This window comes from Chionomys nivalis, chromosome 1, assembly GCF_950005125.1.
Source record: "Chionomys nivalis chromosome 1, mChiNiv1.1, whole genome shotgun sequence".
NCBI lineage: Eukaryota > Metazoa > Chordata > Mammalia > Rodentia > Cricetidae > Chionomys > Chionomys nivalis.
Genome location: NC_080086.1, coordinates 1,471,329 through 1,486,486, shown reverse-complemented (window position 1 = coordinate 1,486,486; position 15,158 = coordinate 1,471,329). Strand labels below are relative to the sequence as shown.

The following is a 15,158-nucleotide window of genomic DNA, read 5'->3' as shown; positions in this document are numbered from 1 at the left end:
GGCGTGCGCCACCACCGCCCGGCGGAAATCATATTCTGTAGAACATCTGGGAGCCACTCAGTTCTAGTATACCCAATACCAAGATGCCATCCGCAACATCGTCAATATAGTAAATGGACTGGTACCGCTCAAAGAGTCGAGCGACGATATGCAGAGCCCACTTCTTACACTTCCACCACACCAGCTCTGGCCGGTCATCCTCATCAAATTGAAGAGTCTCCTAAGGGGGAAAAACATCCAAATCAGACTGCTTTCCCTAGGTTGGTTTACAAAAACAGCATAAATATTGGTATAGATCAAGCCACAGCTAGTTAAGAATAAAGTAAGTTAAGTAAATCTTTCCAAGCAGTGCTGGCGTTCGCACTGATCTTCAAGGGAAGCAAGTAGGCAGAAACAAAACACAACCAAGCCATTGGAGGAACTCTGAGAGGATGAGAAGGTTCTGAGTTTTGAGGTAGGCAACACAAAAAGACTGTTGGCAAAACTCACTGCACTGTGTATTGCCTGTATGGACATACTAAAACTTGAAATAATTTGTTTCAAATGTGGACAATGGAGAAGATGAGGACAACAAGGAGCAGTATGATTAGCATGTGAAAGGCCCTGAACTCAACCTAAATACTTAAATAAATAAAAGATATGGACACAAAAAGAATAGCGAACATTTTCAAGCCAACTCAAGTTTTTAAAATAAAAAGATTAATTTGACAGATGAAAAGGTACTGTTGCTGCTACCACAGACCACACTGAGATACTTTTTCTACCTGTCAATCCAAGTACACGCCTAAGCCCTGTTTCTGCTTTGCACAGCCCACCAAAAGCCCAACACTTTCAGGAAGCAACAATTCTGCCACTGAGTTCCACTCCAGGGAAGCACAGTCGAGAGCCAGCAAGATGTTCAGTAGGTAAAGGCGCCTACTGCCAACCTTGATGATCTGAGTTTGAGCCCCAAGAACCACAAAGTAGAAAGAAAGACCCACAAGGTCCTCTGACCTCTACACATACACCATGGTGTACTCCCATACAACATACCACTTATACACACTCACACACACACACAAAAAAAAATTTTAAATGTAAAATAAAAATTAATTTTAAAAAAGTTATAACCAGGAAAGTATTAATATATATAGTTTTTTCATTTTTGGCAAAAAAAAATATGACGGAATAGCTATGTACTATTTTTATAAGTAAAATTCTAAATATACATGCAGGAAAAAAAACACTAGAGAGATATGTAGCAAGGTTTAAAATGTTTTAACCAGTTTAAGTAAACAGTTACTGTTTTAATATTCTTGCTGATCTGACTTTCTAAAAGTGAACATTATAAATTATGTATTATGCTATTTTTATTAATTAATATGACAGTGGTTTTTGGTTTCCAAAGAGCAAACTGAGCAGTGAACCAGCGTAAGTACTCCAACCCATCTGCAGGCTTTCCTCAGAGCCCCGGCATACCGGAGGGACCGTCCTATCGATAATGGTCCGAAAGATCTCCATCCAGGTTGTCATGGTCTGGTGAGTCACCAGCTGAAGAGGCAGCGCATACTGGAAAACAGAGCAGCAGTAGAAAGTCATCCCTCCTGCCCGTAAAGTCAGCACTTCATATCAGAAGGTTAACATTAGCCAGGCGGTGGTGGCGCACGTCTTTGATCCCTCGGGAGGCAGAGGCAAGCGGATCTCTGTGAGTTCGAGGCCAGCCTGGTCTACAGAGCTAGTTCCAGGACAGGAACCAAAAGCTACGGAGAAACCATTAACATATACAAAATAGCTAACATTTGAGCAAGAAACAGCAATTTGTGATTCAACCTAAAATTTAACTTTAAAAAAATTCATAATCAAATATATACTTTTGGGCGATGGGAGGCAACAAGTGCTCACATACCCCAGGCTAGCCTCAAAATCCTCCAAGGAGGATGACCTGGAACTCCTGATCCTCCTGCCTCCAGCACAGGGGACTGACCCCAGGGTTCCTACATTCTAGGTAAGAACTCTAACACCTGGGTTACTCCCCAGATTCTTCTTCTGTTTGTCAGGTTGACTGCTTGGATGCATTTTGAAACAGGGTCTCCTGTAGCCCAAGCAGGCTTCAATGGAGCCAAAGAGAGCCTTGAGATCCTAATCTTCCACCTCTGCTCTGCAAACAGGAGGATCACAGACACGTACAACATACCCCAGGCTTTTATACATACATCTTTTAAATTCAGAAATACACATATTAGTTGTTTCCCTTGTCTACCTTTAAAAAGAAAGATTTACTATCAATAATGTCCCATTTATTTCACATAATATCTTGGGTTATTTTACTTCGTGTATCCAACTTTTAATTATAAGCACTCTGATGAAAACCTTCCCTTCATGAACACACATGAAGCTCTTTTTCAATTCCCATCCTCTAGTGTGTGGCCCAACACCGACAATGACTATTGCTTAGGCTTCCATCACCCCTGCTATGCGGTGAGCTGTGGAGACTCGCCTCCATGCTGACTGTTCCACTGCCCCCAGCTAGGAGCTGAGGACATAACCATGAGCTGAGGGGACTCGCCTCCATGCCCACTGCTCCACCGTCCCTAGCTAGGAGCTGAGGACATGACCCTAAAAGAGACATCGCTGCTGTCTCACACAACTCACATTGCAGATGGAAAACCTGAGTTCAAGAGCAGGAGGGGCAAACAGTGAAGGGGAGAGAGGCGACCACGGATGTTAAGTTCACACTGACAAGTCAGGCATGGTGGCTCACACATGTAATCCCATCACTCAGAAGGCTGAGGCAGGAAGACTGAGTCTGAGGCCCACCTAGACTGTGGGATCCTGCCTCAAAAGAGAAAGGCCATACTTCCCTCTAAACGCCACACGGGAGTGAGGCATTTGGCCTTGAACAGGGTCCAGAGGAGGCGCAGGCAGGGGGTTAGGCAGAAAGTGGTAACTCCCAGAAAATGTTTGGAGGAACCAAGTTTGTCTACACAGATAAGTGCTGCTTAAAACAAAATCAGTCTCACGGAATTAGACATTTAAGAGCGGTTCATCTGGGCCTTCTAGACCCCAGCCAGGCAGTTCTCCCTCACATCATGATTACAGTTTCGCGGCTCAATTACTTTTAATTTTGCCTGCAAAGGAGCATACTGCTGTATTTATAAATGGCAGATTACCAAAACTGTTAAAGATGTTAGAGCAGTTCGTCTTTTGTTTTCTTTTTATGTGTTTAAAAGATTTTTTTTCTTTGTCCTATCAATGAGCCAAATAGATAAAACCACCACAGAAAACTCACTCCAGGAGCCTTCATGTTACCGACCAGTGCCTGGGCTCAGTTTACCCAACAGGAAAGGCACATGGACTATTATTGTTGTTACAACGCCCCAGCATAAAGAAGGTTTGCTGGGAGAGAACTCTAACACTAACTCTACAAGACAGACATGCAGCTTTCCTCCCAAACACTTCAGAAATGTGAGGGAATGTATTTCCCTGACAGCCTACTTTCTTCTCTCTTGTGAGAACACCCTCCTTTTGTCCTGGGGGGGGGGGGATCTGCCTTTATTAAACAAGTATGAGGCCAGGTGAGGTGGCCACACTTTTAATCCCAATACTCGGGAGACAGAGGCAGGCAGGTCTCTGAGTTCCAGGACAGACAGGGCTACACAGAGAGACCCTATCTCAGAAAATCCCCCCAAAAAAATTTTTTTTTAAGTTTATGAGAGAAGACACCCAAGTCAAAATGAAATGAGCAAGTCCAACCTCCCCTGCCGCCCTAGCTAAACTAAACCACCCTCAAGTCACAAGGAATTATCAAGAAAGCACAGAAAAGAGCCTTTAATCCATCATCACAATTAGGCTGACCCCAATGCTTCTTCCCAGGCCAAAATCATTTACTCAAGGTTTTCAAGGATTCATTGTTAAATATTCTCAAATTTTAAAGACATTCCATCTTTATCTTCTAATTATTTTTAATTACCATATTAGTATCCCTTATAGTTTCCACATAAGAAAAGGGGATTGGCTTAAATCAGAGAAAATATGTGGAGGGCAAAAAGGCCTTGTGCACCCAGATAAGCACTGGAAATACAGGGAGCTGATCTCTCCAAAGGGAGTAAATACTTAGCTGTTTCTTCTGGAATGCTGGAGGCAAATACAGTTTACAAACTGACAATCCTTTGCTACCTGCTGAGACAGGTTCCGCCTGTAGGCCCCAGACTTTGTTTATCCCAGACTTTCCCCCTGAAACCTTGAGCTTTACTTCCAAGCCAGGAAACATCCTTGAGAGATGTCGCTTGTACTTTACAACAGCATACGTGACTTCTACGTTATCCTGACTCCTGCAGGTGCTATGTTGACCTCAGACACCCTTATCCTGAGCACTGTTTCTCAGACAACAAGAAACCATCTTGGGGATGAAGTCATATGTACTTTGCTAAGAACGTCAATGTAAACATGTCTTAAGCTTTGTCATACTCATGGGGCTGAGTTAATTGTTATCTGGATACTTTTTCCAAAATTGTGCTGTAATTAAATATGACAAAAGTAAAATGATCTCGGTCAGACTCCAAGAAGTCTTAGCCCATCATTGGTTACCAAAACCGGGCTGAGTCAAGTTTCATCCTTACCCACCATGATTGTTTCTGACCCACCTGCTGTAAAGCCTACAGGGACCCTCCCACAAAAATAAGCAGCTAAATCTGTATTGGCTTAAAGTTGGCCAAAGAAGAGAAAGGCAATCAATCCATGTGATTTCCCATGAAGAAGAACTCTGTGTCCTCCTCCTCCTATAACCACAACTGACCTGTAGACGGGCACCTTGAATTTAAGCTCAGGCAACACCTGGGTTCTGAGAAAACAGCCCACAGACACCAGACTGAACCTTGGATACTCGCTGATCGTGGCTGAGTTAATTTCTGGGAGCCTGATTCTCCTAAGGTAAAAATATATTCTTGGGACTTGAGAGATGGCTTAGTGGTTAAAAGCACTGTCTGTTTTCCCAAAGGACCTAGGCTCAATTCCCAGCACCCACACAGCAATTCACAACTGTCTGTGACTCCAATTCCAGGGGATCTGGCACCTTGAGACAAACACATATGCAGGCAAAACACTAACGCACATGAAATAAAAATAAATAAACCTTAAAATGTGTGATTCTAAATAATGACAATGCTCCATGTTTATCTTCTGAAGTAGAACTGACCTGAACGAGCGCATAGAAGATCTTCAGAATCTGTTTCTGCAGCGACACGGAGTAATGGGAGGCATCGGGAAGTAGCTGCAGGATTTGCTGCTGAATTCGAGGCAGAAATATCTGCATGGCTGCCAGGAGGGGCTCCCTTTCCTCTGCTTTCTTATATCTGCATGAGCGAAGGAGACAGAATAAAGAAGGTGGTGACTTCTCTCCTTCCCAGTGAGCTTAAACAATGATGAACCACACGAAACCAGAACCATGTAAAACACGAGCTTCAATTTTCTATGTAGTTGCTGCAATAAGGTTGAAAGGAGAAAGTCTTGGTTCAGGCAGACACAAAATCCTTCTTAAAAGGTTTGGACTAGTTTAAGGGTCTCAAACTGAACACGTGCGATCCCAGTTCTTGGGAGGTAAAGTCAGAAGGATGACGACTTCAAGGCCAGCTGAACTTGTAAAGCAAACCTGTCTCAGAATGCCAAGAGCTGGAAATGTGGCTCCCATAAAAGTCCTGGTTTGGTTTGCTGTGCATCAGTGAAAAAGGAAGGGACGGAGAGGAGGAAGGAGAGAGAGAGGTGGGGAGGGAGGGAAAGAGAAAGAGAACATATCATGAAGTAGAACATACTTTCTTTAGCGGCTCAGACACAGAAATCAGATAAAAAGTTAAAGTTCACGGGGACGTTTCCATGAAAGTTGGGGTGAGGGTATAAGACTTGGGTGGCAGCTAATGAGAGAGAGAGAGAGAGAAGAAAGAAAAGTCCAACTATCTAGTAATTTTATATGGGAAGTTTTCTAGTAGTTAATATCAAACCATAATTCATTCTATAAAATGAAAACTGATCTGCCAGTTTAAACGTGATACTGTATAGCAAACAACAGAGAAAACTTTCTCGTATCATCCTGGTGCTCGCTAGCCACTTCTAATGCTGCCAATCTAAAACATTTTCTAAACAGAAATCCTATAAAACTTAAAGAAGGAAAACTACCTGAGTGGTAACGTCAGCACTCAAGAAGCTGAGGCAGGAGGATGGCTGTGAGTTCAAGGCCAGCTGGAGCTACCAAGTAACACCCTGTCTCAAAGCAAAGGAAAATTACAGGATTGTATGTGCAAAAGCAATGTTCATCTTAACCCTCCCCCCAAAAAATATAAAGAAAGTATGCGCTCACCACCTCAGAAATCAGCAGTGTACACCAGAAAACCTGAGAGCCACAGAACTATTGCAGCAAGGGAACACAGTCACATGCTGACTCAACATCTCCCACAGTGACGAAGGTCGCTCTATGAGCCTGAGTCCACAGGACACTGGCTCTCTCAGGCCAGCATCGTCCACAGTGACTGAGCCCCACAGGAGGTCACTCTATGAGCCTGATTCCACAGGACATCGGCTCCCTCTGGCCAGGAGGGATGAACTTACTCATAGGTCTTCACCAGCTGATACAAGCACAGCAAACTGCCAAGCCAGTTCCCACTGTTGGGTGACCGTAAGTAGTAGTCCATCTTGTCGACCACCGCAGGCCAATGACCAGGAAAATCGTGCTTAATGATGACCCGGAGACACATGGTTAACTGGACTCTGTAAGGCGGGAGAGAAATGTCCACATGCAAGCAGTCAGGAGTATCGTCCACGAAAGAACTGCAATACTGTTATCAAGTTCTGTAACTCCCTTTCCCTCTGTTATTCACCTACAGTCAGGCACCACTGAGCATAAACAACACTGAGAAATGTGTCATTAGTAAGTTCAAACTTGTGTGAACACCAGAGCGTGTCTTTATAACCTAAGATGTTCATCTAGATGCATCTAGAGGGATGTAATCACAAGGGATACAATGTATATATTGTAAACAGAAACTACTGTATACGTATGTGGTGGAACGTAAGGAAAAGTGATCTTATTAAAAACCTCACTCTACTGAAAATAAACAGAATTGGGGAACTCCTCAAATATATGAAACCTTCGTCTTATCCTAAAGGTATTTTTTAATGAACTTAAAAAATAAATTCAAGCCGGGCGATGGTGGCGCACGCCTTTAATCCCAGCACTCGGGAGGCAGAGGCAGGCGGATCTCTGTGAGTTCGAGACCAGCCTGGTCTACAGAGCTAGTTCCAGGACAGGCTCCAAAGTCACAGAGAAACCCTGTCTCGAAAAACCAGAAAAATAATAAAATTAATTAATTAATTAATTCAAGGCCTGGAGAGATGGCTCAGTGGTTAAGAGCACTAGCTGCTCTTTGAGAGGTCCTAAGTTCAATTCTCAGCAACCACATGGTGGCTCACAACCATCTATAATAGGATCTGATACCCTCTTCTGGCAGGCAGTTATACAAGGAGAGCACTCACACATAAAAGTATAAATAAAATTTTAAAAATTAACTAATCTAAAGACTATCAAAAAATCAAAGTATGCAAAAATCTATCTCAACTCTGTAAAAATTGTTACTTATTTTATATTTGGGTCTTCATATCCAGAAAGAGAGGCATGTATAGGGTCTTGGGTCTGATCTATAGCACACACACACAGAGAAAGACAAACAGAGACAGAGACACACAGAGGGAAGGAATAATAAGATATAGATTATGTATACACACTCAGAGATAGGTGATATACACAGACACACATAAATATATACAGAGAGATATGCAAACATATCGACGATGGATAGACAGACAGGCAGGCAGGCAGGCAGGCACCCAAATACAGACAGATAGGCAGACACACAGATACACATATATCTACCAAATGGGCAGGCCTAGGGCTGGTGTGTGGCTCATTGGTAGAGCACCTCTCTGAGTACAAGGTGTATGTATACACATACACATATCTATCAAGTGGATAAACATAGTGAAAACACATGCTAAATTTTGTACTTTGAGTAAAACAAATAAGAGATTTGCTAGGGAATTTCTGCAAAGGGTAAATCTAGGAACCACCTCCAAAGAAATAAGTGGGGAAAAAAAATCAATCAAAGAAACAAAACAGAAAGAGAGGAATACCTCCTCCGCTTTGACAAAATGCTGTCCCACGGCACTGAGTGCAGGCATCACCTCTTCAGTGCGATTTCATTTGTGATTGATATTGAGAAGATAACGAAGGGGAAACAAAAGTGCCCCTTCTACAAGTGACCACTGCTACTACCAAGTATGTCTACATGAGGCTATTTGATTAGAAAATTAACCTGACAAAATTAGCATTCCAAACTGGAGTTTTTGGCGGGCTGTTTACTTGTGAGAAGGTTTTATGTAGCCCAGACTGACATCCAATGCAATATGTAGCCAAAGATGACCTTACACTTTAGACCCTCCTGCCGCTACATCTCAAGCGCTGGGATCCACACATGCACCACACCACTGTACGCAGTGCTGGGATCCACACATGCACCACACCACTGTACGCAGTGCTGGGATCCACAGAGCCCAATGCCTCACGCTAGGAGAGCCCTGCACCAGCTGAGCTACACCCTCAGTCCCAGGATTCCAAATTGAAAAAATAAAAATGATAAACTGGTGTTCGGTTGAACATCCAATAACTTAGATCCACAACAACCAGAAAAACTTAAGCAGCATATTCTGTCTTCCTTATGGTACCAAATCAGTTTTCTCTGCAATACTTTCAGACAAAATCAGACAATAAGAACAAGCGTCTTCAGGGGTCTTTAGGGCGTCGGAAGAGCAAAGCCTCAGAGGACTGTCTCAGAGCAAACAGGGACCCCTGTCCACTACCAGCAGCTGCTCCTTTAAACAACAATGGCATAAAGCATAGCTAAAAGTTTTCCTTTTTTTTAAGATTTCACCTTGAGATGGGCCTCATGGTAAGTGTAAGACTGGCAGGAGAAGCTACTGCTGTGCGTCGCTGTAGGAACACTGGGAGATTCTGGAGACCAGGAAACAAGCGTCTTCACAGATAAACATACAACGGTTTTGAGAGGTTCCTGGAACACTACTGGCCTGTAGGCAACCAGTGAGAATAAGGAGGTTTTCTTTAGTGCACACACACCTGTGTTCCCTAGCTGAGAAAATAACTATACCACAATTCAACACCTGTTCTTCCGTCACCACCTCCCTCAAGTTTCCTTTCTTTTCCTGTTTTCATCATGATTGTACTTAATATCTGATATTAAACAACCTTATGCCTCACCACCGTTTCATCTGTTGACCTCCCCTCCATTTGCAGAGAAAACTACTGGATCATATGCTGAGGTAAATTTATTTCTATTTTAAGATTGCAAGATGCTTGACTGCACAGCTAAGCTCCAATACATGGCACTGAAAACTTATTTCCTGGGTTGGAGACGTAGCTCAGTTGGTAAAAACTTGCCCAGAATGAAGCTCCAACTCCACATATATCCATCGTACACCTGTAATTCCAGTACCTGAGAATGGAGACAGGAGGACTAGAAGCTCAAGGTCATCACTGGTCACGAAGCACACTTGAGACCAGTCTGGGATACAAGAGACCTCTCTCTCTCTCTCTCTCTCTCTCTCTCTCTCTCTCTCTCTCCCTCCCTCCCTCCCTCACACACACACACACACACACACACACACACACACAGTGCGGAAGAGTACATCCAAGAGTCAGTTCCAACCAAAGAGGTCAAATGCCTCCTCAAATCACAGACAGGGCATGGCCTACCTCACCAGATCCGGAGACCGAATTATCCCCTCCACAATGTTGTCACGTATCTGCTGTCGGTCGTTCTCGTGGATATTGAATGGAAAGATCGCTTCTCCTGGGGGAGGCTCCCTGTCCGGCCAGTACTGTGTCACCATGTTCTTCAGGTAGATGGCAGCTGAGTTTAAGAGAATCAGAAAGACCACTTCAACTCAATCTCAAGGAGCTCAAAGGCTAAACAGCCTTCCATGAGGAATGCAATGTCTAACAGAGATGGAAAACCTTACAGGTACAAAAAGTCAACTTGGGAAGGGGAAATGGGAAGAATTCAGAGTTTCATATGGGAGTCAAAGCGGCAACATTAAGTTGGAGGACATCCCTAAATGACACAGAAATGACCTGGAAATCATAAACATGTTTTCAGACTGAGGATAAACACATGACATCGGGAAATTGTTGTGGAATAATCTTAGGGTACACTGTGAATATGTGCCACTCTGACTGTTGAATTAAAAAGCTGAACAATACGTAGGCAGATTTTCCAGGCAAAGGACACTGAGAAGAAGGGCGGAGACACCAGGAGACGCAGTACAGAGTGAAGGTAACCTATCCATGTAAAAGGACACAGATTAAAAGATATGGGTTAATTTACATTATAAGAGCTAGTTAGAAACAAGCCTAAACTATTGGCCGAGCTCTCATAACTAATAATGTCTCAGTGTCATTATTATGGAGCTGAGGGTTTGCGAAGGAAAAAAATCTAACCATGGATAACGTATACTGAGCAATCCAACCATGGATAACGTGTACTGAGCCATTCAACCATGGATAACGTGTACTGAGCAGTCCAACCATGAATAACGTGTACTGAGCAATCCAACCACGGATAACGTATACTGAGCCATTCAACCATGGATAACGTGTACTGAGTAGTCCAACCATGAATAACGTGTACTGAGCAATCCAACCATGGATAACGTGTCCTGAGCAATCCAACCACGGATAATGTATACTGAGCCATCCAACCATGGATAACGTGTACTGAGCCATCCAACCACGGATAACGTGTACTGAGCCATCCAACCACGGATAACATATACTGGAGCAGTCCAACCACGGATAACGTATACTGAGCAGTCCAACCACGGATAACGTGTACTGAGCCATCCAACCACGGATAACGTGTACTGCTGCTCATATCTGCCCACACTACTTCCCTTCAACTCCTCTAGGGACCACTATGACATCACCCTCCCATCTTCATGTCCTCTTTATGTTCTGCTGTTGTTATTATAACCCCGAGCCTAATTAGAGATGCCCTATGAGCATGGGTGTGTGGACATCCAGTGAGGCACGAGCAACTTAACAGAGCCACACCCCCAAAGGAGAGTGATTCTCCTCAGCAGCCACCAACTGCTAGCAGCTCTTCCACTAGGGGAGGGGCTTTAAGGATCGTCCCTGCATCTGTGCTGGAATTTTGACTGTCAAGATCTTGTACAAGTCTTTTTTTTTTTTTTTTGGAAGGTTTTTTTATTATTAAGTAAATGTTTTCATTTTGCAGGTATTGTACAGTACATTTAACTATTTAGATTTAAAGTGAAACCCTCATTGACTTGAAAAGGCAACTTACCTGCCTGACGCACTGGGAACTCCACATGGTCGGAGACTATGATCCGAAGCAAGCTGGGGGCAAAATTAATAATCTTGTAGGACTGAAATTACAAAGAAATGTTTTGTAAAAATAGGGCACTCAGAATAGCTACTAGCACCATTACAGAATATATTACTGTCGCCGGGTGGTGGTGGCGCACGCCTTTAATCCCAGTACTCGGGAGGCAGAGGCAGGAGGATCTCTGTGAGTTCGAGACCAGCCTGGTCTACAAGAGCTAGTTCCAGGACAGGCTCCAAAAACCACAGAGAAACCTTGTCTCGAAAAAAAACCAAAAAAAAAAAAAAAAGAATATATTACTGTCCAAATAAAAGAAAAACTGTAAACAATTAGAGAAATTCTGAGGTAAAATGAAGGTTGTGAAAATACTTTAAAGAGGAAAAAAATTCTTATAACTAACAAAAATGTGAATACTTTTATGATGTTCCCCACAAAGCAGTCTAGGTAACCCTCTAACACCTGCACAGGAGTGCTCATTCCTACCTCAGGAACCCTGAAACTTTAAAATCTTATTACTATTTTAACAGATACTTCCTCTGTTACTCAAGGTCTTTCTGTTGACCATTCATTTCTTCTACAAATTTCTTACACCCTTTATCCTCTGAAAGGAGATATTTCACTTTTTATTGATCAACTCTAAGAGTTACTAATGGATGGATTTACAATCTCAACCTTTTACTGGACCTCTGTGGGAGTCAATATTGACAGTCTTCGTGACAGAATCAGCCTCAGAGACAAGCCTCTGGACATATCTGAAGGAACCTGTAGTTAAGTTCATTGAGACGGGAAGACACTCCTTACATGGGCTGGGGTCCTGGATTGAAGAAAAAGCAGCAAGCCAGCTTGACACCAGCATTTAGCTCTTCCTTACTGTGGACTGCAATGTGACCAACTGTTACAAGTTCTCAATGCCAGGCCTTCCCCCTCATAATGGACTACACCCTCAATAAACCCTTCCTCCCTTAAGTTGCTTGTATCAGGTATTGTGTTACTAGAAGAAGAAAAGCAACTAATATAACCTACTCACCACAGATTATCTGGGATTTAATTTTCTTGATATGTACTTTTGACAAACAGAAAACAAAACAAAATGTCATCTTCAGAAACCAGAAGCCCCAGCACAGGAGAAAAAGATAAAACACATTGATAGTGAATTCCACGGGCTATAGAGAGAGGCTGGTCCAGAGAGACAGTGAATTCCACGTGCTGTAGAGAGAGAGAGGCTGGTCCACAGGGACAGTGAATTCCTCGGGCTATAGAGAGAGGCTGGTCCACAGGGACAGTGAATTCCTCGGGCTATAGAGAGAGGCTGGTCCACAGGGACAGTGAATTCCTCGGGCTATAGAGAGAGGCTGGTCCACAGGGACAGTGAATTCCACAGGATATAGAGAGAGGCTGGTCCACAGGGACAGTGAATTCCACAGGATATAGAGAGAGGCTGGTCCACAGGGACAGTGAATTCCACAGGATATAGAGAGAGGCTGGTCCACAGGGACAGTGAATTCCACAGGATATAGAGAGAGGCTGGTCCACAGGGACAGTTAATTCCTCGGGCTATAGAGAGAGGCTGGTCCACAGGGACAGTGAATTCCACGGGCTATAGAGAGAGGCTGGTCCAGAAGGACAGTGAATTCCACGTGCTGTAGAGAGAGGCTGGTCCACAGGGACAGTTAATTCCTCGGGCTATAGAGAGAGGCTGGTCCACAGGGACAGTGAATTCCACGGGGTATAGAAAGAGGCTGGTCCACAGGGACAGTGAATTCCACAGGATATAGAGAGAGGCTGGTCCACAGGGACAGTGAATTCCACGGGCTATAGAGAGAGGCTGGTCCAGAAGGACAGTGAATTCCACGTGCTATAGAGAGAGGCTGGTCCAGAAGGACAGTGAATTCCACGTGCTGTAGAGAGAGGCTGCTCCAGAGAGAGACAGTGAAACACGGACAGCACAGAGGACCGACATTCCCAGGCACCGTCTTCTCGATATCACAATGCCTCAAGAGTCCATGCTAACAGCTTCCTGTTCAGCCTGCTGCCTGGGCCTTTTCATCCGTAGGTTGTTTAATCTGATCTGCTTCTGGGTCTGGCCATGGGCACAACCAACATAGAACCCCATTCCTTCTGACCATATTTCTGCATAGATGTCTAGTATTGAACCATCCCACGGCTCTGCATATTCCTGGAGTTCTGCTTGACCTGCCCATTGACATTGCTAGAAGCCTCAAAAATTCTCAAGGAGAGAAACCAGACCTTGAACACTCCACAGGGTCCATTCAGTTTGACGGCTTCTAAAGCCTATGCAGGCAACATCACCCTTTGAAACACAGGTAGGCTAGTACAGCCGCTCATTTTTCTCAAATATATATATTCTTTCTCTCTCTCTCTCTCTCTCTCTCTCTCTCTCTCTCTCTCTGTGTGTGTGTGTGTGTGTGTGTGTGTGTGTGTGTGTGTATGTGCGCGCGCGCATGCCCATGCTGAGGTCAGAAGATAACCCGTGGCGTCTATTCTCTCTATCTTTACATGAGCTCTAGGGATCAACCTCTGGGCATCAGGTTTGGAGGGCAAGCACTTTTACCCACTAAGTCATCTTGCTGCCAGCCCATTCAAATTTTTTTAATCTATTTTTATGTGTATAAATTCTTTGCTTGGGGGCTGGAGAGATGGCTCAGAGGTTAAGAGCACTGCCTGCTCTTCCAGAGGCCCTGAGTTCAATTCCCAGCAACCACATGGTGGTTCACAACCATCTATAATGAGATCTGGTGCCCTCTTCTGGTCTGGTGGCATACATGCAGACAGAACACTGTATACATAATAAATAAATAAATCTTTAAAATAAAATAAAATAAAATAAATTCTTTGCTTGCATGCATGTCTGTGCACCACGTATGTGCCTGGGCTCCAAAGAAATCAGAAGAGGGAATCAGATTCCCTGGAATTGGAGATACAAATGGTTGTGGGCCAATGTGCGGGTGCTGGGTATTGAACTCAGGTCCTCTGGAAAAGCATCCAGTGTTGTTTTTAAGAAGATGTCAATCATTCAGTTTTAACAAGGACTCGGGAGCCAGATGCTAGGGTCAAAGTTTTCTAGCACAGAAAACGCACTCAGGTGACCTTCCTCCTCAGTCAAAGTCCCAGAAGCCTCTCACTTCTACTACTCCATCTCAAAATACCTCTTTAAACTGAACGTCTCTCCCTTCTACTTCCTGTGAGTCTCTCTATCTGTCCTCCTGACTCCCTCTTAATCTCTACGGTTTTTTTCTTAATATTCATATCCAATATTCACTTTCTGTCAACTGGTTGCCTGCTCTGTCTCTTGATCTATGGTTGACTTTATTTAATCCTGTTCACAGTATTCAATCAAAAAGCTCTTGGATAAAAGGTGCGTGCTAGGGCTAAGCCACACCACAACTAGAAAACAGGTTTTTCCAGTAAATATCATAATCTCAGGGTTCACAGCGTAATCAAATATCCTGCAACAGCTCTTAATTGCTAATCTATCTCTTCAGGCCCCACTCAATTTTTTTAAAATGACTTTTCCAACTAGGTGCGGTGGTATACACTTTAATCCCGGCACTCATGGGGAAGAAGCAGGTGGATCTCTGTCATTTTTAGGGCAGCCTGATCTACAAACAAGTTCCAGGTCAGGGAGGGCTACTCTATCTCAATCGATCAATCAATCAATCAATAAAAGGATACATTCCTTTTAATTCATAATTGAAACTA

The 15,158-nt window shown here is 43.6% G+C and overlaps 1 protein-coding gene across 3 annotated transcripts in view; it reads right to left on the bottom strand.

Moving 5' to 3' along the window:
* Nucleotides 1–15,158, bottom strand: part of Ipo8 (importin 8) — a 70,698-nt gene that overhangs the window by 50,539 nt on the left and 5,001 nt on the right. For 2 of the 3 annotated variants that reach the window (XM_057774370.1, XM_057774380.1), the window contains exons 2-7: nt 11,400–11,481; nt 9,791–9,947; nt 6,577–6,735; nt 5,174–5,330; nt 1,459–1,548; nt 126–220 (exon numbers count right to left, since the gene is read on the bottom strand). In XM_057774370.1, coding sequence (XP_057630353.1) covers nt 126–220; nt 1,459–1,548; nt 5,174–5,330; nt 6,577–6,735; nt 9,791–9,947; nt 11,400–11,481 — 740 coding nt within the window. The remainder of the gene's footprint in view (nt 1–125; nt 221–1,458; nt 1,549–5,173; nt 5,331–6,576; nt 6,736–9,790; nt 9,948–11,399; nt 11,482–15,158) is intronic. The other variant, XM_057774391.1, reaches the window with a different exon arrangement.